This window comes from Opisthorchis viverrini (assembly GCF_000715545.1).
Source record: "Opisthorchis viverrini unplaced genomic scaffold opera_v5_107, whole genome shotgun sequence".
Classification (NCBI taxonomy): domain Eukaryota; kingdom Metazoa; phylum Platyhelminthes; class Trematoda; order Opisthorchiida; family Opisthorchiidae; genus Opisthorchis; species Opisthorchis viverrini.
In genome coordinates this window covers 46,833-60,263 of record NW_008751763.1, presented here as the reverse complement: position 1 = coordinate 60,263, position 13,431 = coordinate 46,833, and the positions used below count along the sequence as shown (strand labels likewise).

Sequence of the window (13,431 nt, the reverse complement as noted above, 5' to 3'; positions counted from 1 at the left end):
CTTCGTTGTGTTTATACAGAAAATAGTCATGATAAACAGTTTTCGTGTTTTCCGACCTCTGAAACAAAGGTGGACCTTTTGTTGAGACTAATTGGACGCATTCTCTGGCCCCTTTTGGTGGCGCCCGTACTTACTTCAGCACTCCAAGGGTGGAATGCCTTAAAACGAGGAAAAAAGGAGGGGTCGCCTCAAATGAATTACCATATATATGTATATGTATTCCATACCAGGACTTTCCTGTCCTCATTTTTCCCTTTCAGTCAGTCTATGATGAAAAAACCTCTTTTGCCTTTTGAAGTTCTAAGTTACAGGTAGGTCATTGTTCAATGTTCTCTCATCCTACTAGATGCGTCACTGGAATCGTGTTCTTTATCCTTGCCGTCATTTGTCTATTCCACCGATCCTCGAGAGTATTGGTTATGTATCCAAAAATGCCATCAGGTGAAGGCTGTGACGATGCCCCTGTGAATGGTCGGCGTTCACGCCTTTGTTGTCCAAACACACATTCTTCTAAGCTACTTCATCCCATCCGTGATTTGGCGCCAACATATGTTCAGCTGATTCATGAGTTTCCATCTGTATGTCGAGGTTCCTGGGAGCCCACTAGTTGCCAAGCCAATCAAAAAGTTGCAATCCTCATTCCTTTTCGAAGTCGTGAATTACAGCTGCGTCTACTCCTTGGTCGGTTACATCTCATCCTTCAGCAGCAAAATGTTGCCTACAGTATTTTTGTAATCGATCAGGTAAGTAGGTGTTCTTAGTCATCTAACGTCACCTCTGTGTACGGTCGTCCCCAAATTCAAATTATTCTTGACCTATGGTTACTGTTCATCAAAATGAGTGCGCGTTCGAATATCGAACGACGACTCCTCGATCCACCATATGCAATGACGGGACATATGGCCTCAAATTGAGGAGCGCAGAGCTCCGCTTTTCGGTAGCTATCGTGGTGTAGGCTCGGTTGTACGTAAAAAGTAGTGGAATATTTAATAGACATACGTTGTTTCTTTTCAGGAAACAAGTTGCTAGAATTTTCGTACATCCAGTTACCACCGCGAATTTCAACTAAGCAGAGGAAAGCGAAACCCCTGTAGATTGGCCATAGTGAATACGGCCACAGTAGTGTCGTTGAGCAGCGAATATATCGGGATAAGTAAATAAGTTTGCTTCGCGGATGAATTCTCTCCTAATCAGCCTTCTAGGGGCGAGATGACTCGGTGGTTAGAGGGCCAATTTACTGACTGGAAGGTTCGTGGTTCGAACCTGACCTCTGCCTCTTGGCTTCCTTTGTCTAGGCTTGGACGACGTGGCAGTATTCCAGCCCTCGTGCTTCCTTTGGGTGGCATGGTAGCTGGGCACCGAAAGGATGTTACGGCTGAACGATTCTAGGTACAAAGGCATTCGATATATAGGATAAGAAACATTTGAACAACTGTTGGTAATTTCGGGATATTTGGGAATTTTTGTGGACATTTCGTCCTGTAAGTGAAGCCGAACTATACTGAAAAGCCGAGAAGGACTGTGCAGCGGTTTCATCCTTTCTCAGTAAGAATGGAATAGCTGTACAGTGCTTCTCGGCCTCTCAGCATAGATTGGTTTCACTTACAGGATGAAATCACGAAAATTACTGAAACTCCCCATACTACCAACAATGTATAAGTAGACCATCGGAAAAATAGGCTTCATCCGATAAGTGAAACTTCCATCTGAGAAGTCGTTGCTCGAGGAGCTAGTCAGCACGTGTGACCGCGTGACTGAAGGGTGAGCGGCGCTATATCCTGTCTAAGTACAAGCTAATCACACTGCTGATCAGCCGCTCGTGGCCGAATGGTTGTGTTCAAACTACTAGCCAGGAGGTACCGGGTTCGAGACTCTCCGGAGTTTCTCGAGACGCGCACTGCTGATGATTCCCAATAAGGACGAAACGGCTATACACTGCTTTTCAGCATAGATTGGCTTCACTTACAGGATGAAATCTCCGCAAAAATTTGAGAAAATATCCAACCTCTGGTTCGTTTCTTGCAGTAGTTGACCTTTTCTGGACACTTTTAACGTCTCGGAACACAATCTAGTGAAACTATTGAGAGCTTTCGAAGTTGAGGTACGCAACACTTCGGCATTCAGTGTTGCCACCAGTTCGTCTTCACCAGCATTCTGTCGGTCATCTTCGCCGTCTTTCGAGTTACACGAGATTTAGATGGCAACCTAGCACAACTTGTAACGTTGGACTAAAAGCCTACCCATCAGTGCGTATTGTTTAAGCGTTAAGCTGACCAAATTGGCTCTAAATATATAGCCTGGAAGTTAAAGCTTATCTCTTCAGCGGGACGACCCAGTCTAGCCAGTTTACTGAAGTCACAGGGAAATTTCTGTAGATTATCTCACTAGGGCGATTTTTCTAAACATCCTGGGTCCATACAGTGGTGCCAAATAGCTGGAACTAATGAAGAAGGTACGTAATAACAACTCACTCATCTGTTTGAAGACTGTACTGAAGCCACCTTCCAGTAAATAAGGAGCGTGTGACAATTTGTCCCACCGTTCAGTTTTGTGAGCGTTCCCTTCATCTACTGGCTTCAGACATAAATTGCGTTTTGAGGTAAAAACATCAGCTGAATGGGAGAGTGTGCAGTACACTTGTTCGGTGTCATTAGCACTCAAATCTTCTGTCGCGTCATTTTTTTGTTGAATTGACAAAGTCATTTCGAATAAATGTCATCATCCGTGGTTTCTCAGTGGCTTCATTATGCACACGCAGTTCAACCGGATTTACATTATTCGAACACATTGATCTACTGTATTTAGTTGCACTCAAGAGTGATAACTACCCCCTGTCGGCACTTGAACACAGCATCTAATTGACTTGCTCCTTCGATCGTTTCGTTCCACTGCAGACTTCGCCTTTCTGAACGGGACTTCTTGTAGTGTGTAGACGGAAAAATAAGCTAGTTTCATACAAATTAAAAATGTCCCTTGGTTCATACACTTCGCAACCGGTTGAAATGTGATCAAATCAGCCATAAAATGTCAGTAGAGGCGTTTGAGGATATGCCGTTGATGGAATTTTCACAGCCACCTATTACTGATTTAAAAATAGTGCTTGTCAACTTCATCAACAAATCCTCTCACCTTCTCTCTCAGGCCACCCGTCTTTGGTAAGTTTTGCCCTAGCTTTTTTGACTGTCCTGATTGTAGTCAAGTGAATCTTAATGAATAGCGAACAAAAATTCTTAATACTATAATATTACGACTGTTCAGCTGTGACACCTTTTCGGTGCCTAGCTGCCATGCCATTCAAAGGAAGCATGAGGGCTGAGATACTACCAAGTTGCGCAAGTCTGGACAGGACAGCCGAGATGCTGAAGTTGAATTTGAACCGCGAACCTTTTTGTTCGTAAGTTTTCGCCTTAACCGCCGAGCTATCCCCAGCTCAGAAAATTTTTTACAGACATTGAAGTCGCATTGGCCGGCAATAAATGTAAACTAGAACAGACCGATTGTGTAATGGTATACACTGACTGCTTGGTGATTACACAACTTACTGCAAACAGCGGACTCCGGATAACCTTCCTTAGTTATTGATTTATTACGTTTTGTGTTGTAAACTGCCTGGGGTTCACACACAGAAAACTACTTGTTTACGACCTCATCAGTGAAGTGACGTCTTCGAGTGTACTCGAGCATTCAAGTCTCCAAGACTTTATGGCCGCTGGTAGCTTCTTTGTTCAAAATCTTTTGATTGTGGAGTTTTGGGTTGATTGTGATGCGAAATGAGTCTTCCCAACACCTAGCTGGAGTGCTGTGGCATTCAACCTTTCTTTTTTCTGTTTTGTTCGGTCATCATCATTTCCTCCAGCGACCGAAACCTCTGTGGAGCGTACTCACATTGATAGTTTGGTGGTGCCAGAATAAGTCTAATTTTGTCCAAATGACGCATGAGCTTTATATTTGGGCTGTTTACCATTAGTAGTTTGGATACGTAAGTCAGTCATCACGTTTTGGTTGTGATAGTCGATGAATTGGCACGTCGACGCTTCACTTTTGTGTTAGCATCGTTTGAACCAGTGACATGGCATGATGTCACAGAAAGTCAGTCGTTTTGGTTTGCCTTCATAACCACGCCGCAACGAATATTTGTAACCTCTCCTGGGCGAGGTAGCTCAGTGGTTAGAGCGCGAATTTACTGAGCAGAATATCCGTGGTTTGAAACTGACCTCTACCTCGACTTCCCCGGTCTAGGACGACCTGGTAGTATCCCAGCCCTCGTGCTTCCTTCTGGTTCCATGTCAGTTAGGCACCGAAAGTGTGCTACAGCTGAATGATTTTTACATCATCACGAGTCGCTGATTGTGTTGGCCACCTGAGGTTAGCTTAACTTTCTTCTGCTTACTGAACCCGTCAGAGACAATCAGTGACGTAGTGTAACACAACTGCCAGATGTTTATTATACCTAGTCAAACACTCATCTGAGGGAGCATCATTAGTGGCTTTCAAAGATTTCAAAATCGTTAACTTATTACCCGGAACCTATTGAGGTTGACAGGTAGCCACGGTATTTCCCTTAAGATTCAAGCATATAGGTGCTGTCAGTTTAGAGCAGTGCTTATGAAATCAGTCTTCTTCATAGGCAATTGATAACCGACCGCCTAGTCCCACATCATTAGCTCCGAAGGGGTATTCTCACCTGGAGGGACGTGCATAAGTTTTCTACAGTAAGCAGTTTGGGAATCGGAAAATTCGTTCGCTCCTTGGATGTGTTGTGTGTTTCAGAGTCAAACATGTAAAATATAGGACAGAGAACTTGGAAACAGATCACAACCACTCGAAAAGTTGCAACCGTCAAAGGTAACATGGGAGAGAGTCAACTGGCGGTCTGAATAAGGCCATTGTAAGGCAACAGCCAGTCGTACTAAGTCTACACCAGGCAGCTCACGCATATTCAACGAGATTCTCACGGTGGTTGCAGACTGAGTAACTTACAATAAACACTAATTATGGCGTCGGTGGATAATGTTCAGGAATTTTTCAGGTTGAGCATAGAAACCAGACATGCAGGTGCCGTGTAATTGAGATTCAGCTCTGTTCAGAAATTCTAAAAGATACCCTTTTTATAGTCCGTCCCCGCGAGTACATTGATGGAGGTTATTACATTGTGAGGCATTGTGATGGTCAATTTAGTTGGATTTCAAATATAACAAGAGGTGTCTGGTTTGTTGCAGAATGAAAACTAGTGCTGACTACTAGGTGCCCTCGACAGTCTACCTCAAACAAGTCCAAAAATTTGTAATTCCCTTTACCTGTAAACGGCACGATTGGTAGTTTCAATTACTCCAACATTTGGAAGTAAGTCAGTGTTGACTTGTTGATTTTCTAAGATGAGAAGATACACTAAACCCTACTGAAACTGTTTTCTTCCATAGAACTGTCTTGTTTGCACTTCCTTTTCTGGTTTATTGAAGTTGGAATTCTTGGAAACGGTCGTGAAAGGACATCCTTACAGTAGTGTGTTGGCTTGTATCATCGCGACCCATTGAGCTATATCGGGTGGTGTCCCTACGACACTCACGATCTCATCCCTGATTGGTCCATGGTTGAAGGTCTGACGAACACATTATCCTGGTCCCTCAGGTTGGGGGTTAGAATGTGTGGCGACTTGTTCAATAAAAATTGAAATGCACTTGCATTTCCCGCCGAACACCACTGCTTTGTAATTAGCCTTTTGAGCCAAAGGCTTTGTTTGAGGACCCCGCCAAGGTCAGCCGTCCCGGCAGTATCTCAGCCATGATACCTGCAGCCAACGGTAATCTCATGCCACATCGGCCGTCGCGGGGTGTCACCAGCGGGGTTGCCTAACTTGTTGCATACAGCGGGCCAAATAAGCGGCAACATGCTACCACTGGCGCCTCCCTTCTTACGCTTCCACGTATTTTCCTCTTCGGGCCAGTCCCACATTAATTCGTATGTACTGTCCTCAGGTCCCAACACTAGGGATAACCGATTTAAACGCCGTCTATCGCGGCCGGTGACCGCTTCTGTAAGTGCGACTTCAGTACCAACCCTAAACACCTCGAAGTCTGTTTTCAACCCTCCAAAGTCAGCCTATGTATCTGCCTTTAATGTTCGCAGGCTTAAGCAAGCAGGACAATACGTGGTCCTTGCTCGTACGCTTGGTTCTCTCCGCATTGATGTGTACTGTTTGTCAAAAGCAAAGATCCTGGAAGCAAAAACTAAATGGACTGAGTGTTCCCTCGCTTTTCTCCAGTTTCCGGCTGCGCGCCTAGGATGATACAGAGGCCGCTTGCTGCTAGTGTCGAGTAGTTCCAGATCGAAATTAGAAGAAATACAGAATAGAAGCGCGTAATGTACTCTTTAATCGTCTAATAGCGGTAGTACATGAGCTGAAAATATGGAGCGGAAATTGCGAGTTGATAGTGTATGCAAAGGTATGGTTATTTAGTCATGACACCGCTACAGCTGGATATTGAATGGATATTGTAACGATCGAGCGAGCGAAAACGTACCTGCTTGACTTGATACCCGTGGATAGTCGCCTCTGTGTGATTCATTTGTTGATATCTGTCAAAGACCACATCTTCACGCTCCGTCAAGTGTCAGTAACCCCATGTGTACAGAAGACCCACAATCTAGTGTTGCTTGACTTCAAGGTTGCGCTCGATTATGTCGATTAGTAAGTACTCTTAATCACACTTAATCAACAGTGGATCACCGAGAAGTTTGCGAACATGATCCGATCCCCATATTCATGTATGAGTGTATTGTGAGCTTTTTAAAAGCTTCCCTCCAAAAAGTGGTGTCCGACAAAGATGTCCTTTCTCTCCATTCTTATCTTCATTGATGAAATAATGAACGCTGGAAGGCCGGTCTACGAACCTCAAGTGCTCGAATCATGTTTGTTAATTTGCGTCACCCATGGCATCAAAAAAGGCATATCGGTGGGTTTCGATAATCGTCACAGTAGGAGCTGTGTTATATGGTTGCGAAACGTGGCTTCTGTGGACAGATGATATGAGGCCTCTTCGGGTTTTGATCGCGGATGTCCCAGAAGCGTTGGTGATGTCGGGTTCCTGAAGGGATTGAGCAGCCGGTACTTCAATCTCGCAGAACATCCAGCATCGTCACTTACGGTCGCTCAGCCCCATGCTATGCATATCGAAACACTGGTATTTTCCGTGTCTTCTTCAGAGTGGTGCAAAGCGCGATGTGGGCACCGCTTGCCTTGGCAGAAGGATGTGGAAGATATTACGACGAGTTTGGGTGTTGTTAGTGAGGCACGCCTTCCAAGACGAGGCCTTCGTAACCCCACGCGCCCTTGGATGGAGACAGCAAGAAATGACGGCTGATCGATATTACGGGCGTTCGTGCTGTCGATTTCTTTCCAGAAGTCTGATTCACGCCTTTTGAGGTGTTGGTACCTCAGTGCTTGTGACAGACCAGCACAAGGTCTCCTCCCTCATCCATTCTTTTTATCTTCTTGTCACTCTAAAGCCTTAAGCGTAATTGGATAAGTCCTGTGGCTTCACGGCAATGAAGCGTCAGTGTAAAAACTATTTTTTTCGTCTCAGATGATGTTCCTTTGAAACTAATGAATATATACGCCCGTCGCTGACTGCAGGTTTCCAGAGATCCATTTCGAGATAAGAGGCACTGAATAGGAATTTATTCTAGAATTGTTGACTAATTGTGCTTAGTTTGAACAAACCTTGTGGAAATTCTGACAATATACACTGTTGTATGTTGGATGCATTCAGAAAGCCTCAGAAAGTTAGTTATTTGGCGTTGCCGGAAGACTAATAACTGTGGTCCCCATACATACTTGGAACTTCCACTCGTTACCACGGGGTGACAAAGTCCGGAGGTGTTTGAACAACGTAGTAATTTTGTCTCTCAAATCCCCATGGGCTATCCTCAATTTCTCCCCGTGAATGTGTTAAACTGGCCAATCCGTAGCCTAACTGAGACCCTCAACGAGCGTATAGGGCTGCAAGCCTAACTGTCTCAAAACGGTATTTCTGGATTTTTTAAAAACAGCAAGGAGGAAGTATCATTCAAAATGGTATCCACACAGCCAGCGCAGATCCTGTTATCATTAACTCTTTTAAATGCCGATCATCAAGTAACCGACTGCGATAAGTCTGCATAACGCTGTGTGATTCTGCGTAATTCCATGAAGCAATGTGCATCCATAAACTCCATCATCTTCCGTTATCATACGTGTCCAGGCTGCTTAAAAAGTTTGAGAATAAATTTTGTTGTTGCAATCACGCTCAGACTGACGACCTCGCGAATCTCCCGTTTTTTTGCTACACTAATGATGATCCGGTTTCGCAATTTACCAGCACTGGATGAGTCAAAGTCGACCCAATGAAAATCAGCGCTACCGACTTACTGTTGTGAAAAGTCATAGTCTATAAAAACGAGATCCAGGAATCCCGCGTTGCTGAGCACAAAGCACTTTATCACAGTAGATCATGTGGTTGACCCCAAAGCAGTTTTCAAAAGGGCGAGGTCACTAAGGGGCCTCTCTTACTGTCGCTTGTTTTGAAAAACGAGGAATAACGTTATAACAAGTGTGAACTGTACAACAAACGTAGGATTGGGTAGATAAAATCCGCGCGTCAATGTTGTGAGGCATGGATGTGCACGCAAATCGATCGATCAGTCACCATGCTTGCTCCGCAGTGATTATTCCCTTATGTCATCCATAGATCGGTAGTTTACTGAGAAGGCCATGCCACACAGAAGCTTTTGAGCTATCATGTGATATTACTTCTGTCTCTCCAAGTGCGTCCATTTCAGAAAGCCACGATTTGTGAATGTTTTAGCAGCATGATCTCAACCTGATAAAGCCTGGACAAAGTTTTATGGACGGTAGATTCAGCCACACGCGTCTAACTGGACGTTCCATGAGGATCCTCACATGCTTCAGCTGAATGGCTGGTGCTGAATGGCACTGCGCGGTTGAAACATTTGAAAAAGTTATTATTGAGTCAGACTAAGAGATGTTTCACTCCCACACTGAAGCTCTGATTCAAACGCTATCTTGCGGTGTCCTTGCAGGCAGTAGTCCTCATGTGGACATTTTCTGTCGATGAATTTTTTTAACTAATAAAGATAGTCTTCCAATGGGGATGTTTTTTTGACGTTGGAGCACATCGTCCGGTTTAATGCTCCCGTGTATTAGTTAACTTAACTGTATTGTTGTTTGCTGTACTGACGGATCAAACTGGTTGACCCATCTAGAGGAAGCACCTCCGTATCAGACGACTTAGGCCGCCCCCGGTTAGTTTTTTTGTAGAATTTTCATTGCCGATGTGGCGGTTTATCTGCTCGAAACTGCAATATTTCGTCACGGAGGGGTGACTTGTAACGTAAACACGTAAGCTATTTGACGTTTGTTCTCATCGTTTTAACAGAGTGGTGCTGATCCATTCAATCGAGGACTTTTGCTGAACATCGGTGTTCGGGAGTCTCTACGACGTGACCCAAACATTACTTGCTTCGTTTTCCATGATGTCGACTTGTTGCCTGAAAACAGTCAGAATCTTTACTATTGTGATTCCAGTCTCCGCCACCTTGCATCCGGAGTCGACGAATTTCGCTACCATGTGCCGTTCTCTAACTACGCTGGAGGAGTAACTTCGCTTTCGAAAGATAATGTTATTAAGGTAATCTTTATTCCCATGAGTTTGTTGATTTTTCAATGCATAGTTTTCTGGGAAGCATAGTCTTGTTGTGAGGCACCCCTCTCCCGTAAATAGGAGGCCCAGCTACCAAGAATGCAAAAATATGGTCAAAATGGTCTCCGCAATACCCTCTTGTAAGAAGGCTGGACTTTCGTGTCTGGTGGGGAGTTCCGGAGGCTAGTCGTTCTGAAGAAGGACTCATAAGTTGTGTGAGAGCAACCTCTTGATGGTGACCGGAAAAGCACAAACGAGTGGAAGGAATTGCCGAATATTAAAATTGTGTTTTAATCGAAAGTCCTATTAGGTAAACCTACCACCATCGTACTATCTTTCCGCGTGTCTCGCACCGATAGGGTGCAAAGTCACAATGTTGTCTGTTAACATACCCCAGAATCGAAGAATAATGGGATGGAAGTGACAACCAGTATTGATACTGATGGCATTAGTTCGACTGCGTCCTTGGTGGACGTCGCAGAGCAGTGAAGTTCGCTTCGCTCATTTTTGCATGAGTTCATGCTTTAATCCAGAATTCTGATTTTCTGTCTTTTCAATATTTGACACCGCGTACCGATCACTCGCGGATTGGAGTCAGTCTGTTTAATATAGCATGACCGACATAGGAAAACCTTAGGCTTATGCTCCGAACAATTGGAGCAGTTCGCTGAGTTATCAGAGAAACCAATGGGTTTGTGAATACATGTATGCATAATTGCGAACGCGAGTACGTGCAACACTGGCTCAGTGTGCGTGTGTTTGACTACCAAGACATATGACTGGCTAGAAATCTCACAACAGGATTTGACGGAACATTCTATTAGGCACACAAAACACTCGATCGGTGCTGTGTAGTAGGAGACAGAACAATCGTTTTGGGGAGTCCGAATGGGCACTCTCATCAACTTTATTTATTCTAGCGTAGTTTAATAACCGGGGTGTTCTTCGTTTCTGGAACCTCATCGGGCCTTGGAAACTTTAGACATTCTGAAAGCACACCAGAACAGGTGGATCAATGGCGCCCGTAAATATGAGACTACGTTGGAGAAAAGGAATGTGACGTCCTGCATTACGCATAAAAACTAATGCACATGCGTGCCGAGCCAGAAATTCAAGTACAGGCGAGTCGCGTTACGGGCTCACTGGTCATTTGTCTTCCTTTGTCGCCAGCCCTGATTCAGGCCATGCATTCTTGCCATGTCAACATTGAACACCGCCGTCTTTTCTGTCAAGGCTACGGGTCCACTAGAATATATGCGATTCCTTACCCAGTGGACAGACCTGTCATCCGCGATACGTGACCGCCCCATATTCGTGGAACGTATGGCCTGGTTGCGAAAATGGTGGTAGGTTTGTTAACTCCTCTTACTTCGGTTGTTCGTCCCGTCTCCAGATGAACAGGAACCGGTGGAGTGTAGATTCCGTCTGACAACTCGTCTGAAAACATCCTGTGAGGAAATGCAACACCACCTTTCTCAGCTGCCCGGATTAGCGGTACTCTTTGTCTGACGCCATCCGCGAAAAATTGAAAGCATTTCTTATAGTGTTCGATGTTGTCAATGATCGCGTACAGTAGATACGACTCACAATGCTGCCACCAGCTACCTAAGAACTGCGTCCACTGGAACTCAGAATGCACCGCGCAGTTGTCAAGCCAAGCTAAGGGGCCGAGAATGTTACACTCGCCAAACTACAGCACGCCGTCGCCAAGAGACCAGTCCTATCAGGAACGACTGGAATCGCTACTGGATTAACACGGTGACCAATATGGAAATTGTGTCAAATGTCGTGACTGCAAGGCTTCTTCCCCTTCCGCGACAATCCACCGGAGAACGCTTTCCTCTTTACTCCACGGCACACTGCATCTGGTGAAATCTCCACACTGGCTGGCAACTTCATCAATGGACAGGACATTCTGACCAACTTGTTAGCTTCGACTGAAGTGCTTCTATCCTTCTACCTTTTTACAACAGTTGACAGGTTTGCCTCTCATGAAATCAGGTTCTGAAATATTCTGCTTTCTCCTTATAAATCGCTTTGCTAGCAAGATACACTCAGTCACTCGCAAACTAGACCAAACCACGCGGGTTTTCGCGCAGAAAAATGCACCAGTGATCAAATCACTTCTCTAGTCTGAACTCAGAAGCATTATGGAATATATCAACATCCGACGTTATCCCTACAAAGTTACCCAGGCTACTGAGGTCTTACTAGATGGCCATGAGGGCACATGTCCATATATCTAGGGCTAGAAATCGCCAACCTTTGTCTGGTGTTTGACAAGGCTATCCCTTATCTTATGTACTATTCAACTTTGCGGTTGATTAGGTAACACGCCAAGCTGTCGACAGACACTACGCAGTAAAAGTGAAAAGTGCATGGATCACGGAACTTGAGTTCGCGGATAACATGGTTGTCCCCGCTTCAAGTTTTCACGGTCTACAGCGGTTCCTCATAGGATTTCAAATGCGGTTATTCCGTCGACTTTGATATCATTGCCTCAAAAAACCAGGGTTTTTCTCAACAACCAATGAACTCATCATCATCATCATCATCATCATCAACTACAGCATGACATCAGTGTTCAACACGGATGCTTCATTGCTGTACAAAGTTGCTGAAAATCCTTCGACAGCCCACGACCGGTTTCGCCCTGCTTGGGGCTCATGAGGCAGACACAATCCCCGAGTTTCCGTCAACCTAAATTCGACGGCAAATTGCAGCACATTCAGTTGAGGAATATATTGAACGAGGTTCACCCACTAAAAATTAAATAGATATTCAGATTAGAAAATTTGTCTAAATCTGTTCAGTTTGGGTTTAAGCAGGAGAGTAAGTTTATGGGAACTCGGCGACTGTGCCTACCTGATGAGCCCCAAGAAGGGCGAAACCAATAGCAGGCTGTCGAAGTTTTCAGAGAGTGGTTTCCTTTATGAAAAGATTTCGATGGTCGGAAAGCGTGCTTGTTTAGCACCGATCAATGGGAGTAGTGAAGTCTGACGTGAATTGCTTGAGAAAGTAATCCGTTTAAAAATTATCCCCATGCTACAAGTTGTACTCGAGATTCACTTGTCCAATTAAAAGACACAAAGGCACAAGAGGAAACCCTACCGGAAGTCGCTCAGCTATCATTAGGAGAAACAGATGGTAAGATCACAAAATATCAACACAAAGAAGACGGATGTGCATGAAGGACCTGCCTCAACCACCCATCAACGCGAAACGAAAGACCTAGCAGAATTTTCTAGTAAATAACAAAGAATTTCTGGTGCCGTTAGAACAGAGTTTGATTATCTACAGATGAAACCCGGAAGCTGATTCCTTCGTGCTCAACCAATCAGAAAACATCGAATCTGACAGACTAACTGAACGGTAGATATAAACGATACTGAATAAACTGAACGAATCAAGACGCTGTTACGGAAGCCCATAGTCATGAGTAACATTTGCAGCATACACTGATATAACTGTGTTAGCCTCTCTCACCAAATCCGTACAGAATGATCCAGTCACATTTACATGCCCATGTGGTAATGCAAAATATACGGAACGAATCAGCGTCCACAGTGATGCACAATAACCGAATAAGTATGGGGCGCAATCGGGTCAACTGTTTCGGTTGACAAGTTCGAGGAGTCGCTAAGGGAGCATGTGTTGAGGTTATTATCTACAGAGATTGCAAACAAGATCCAAACGAAATTGCTGATATGGTGATAAGCATATCTTGAAATGA

At 44.5% G+C, this 13,431-nt stretch overlaps 1 protein-coding gene across 1 annotated transcript in view; it reads left to right on the top strand.

Annotated features, from left to right (window-relative positions):
• Window positions 1-227: 227 nt before the first annotated feature.
• The window catches only part of T265_05578 (hypothetical protein), a gene marked incomplete at both ends in the record, with an annotated part of 18,682 nt that continues 5,478 nt past the window's right edge, over window positions 228-13,431 (top strand). Inside the window, 2 exons of the mRNA XM_009170630.1 lie at window positions 228-743; window positions 9,435-9,686. Coding sequence (XP_009168894.1) covers window positions 327-743; window positions 9,435-9,686 — 669 coding nt within the window. The remainder of the gene's footprint in view (window positions 744-9,434; window positions 9,687-13,431) is intronic.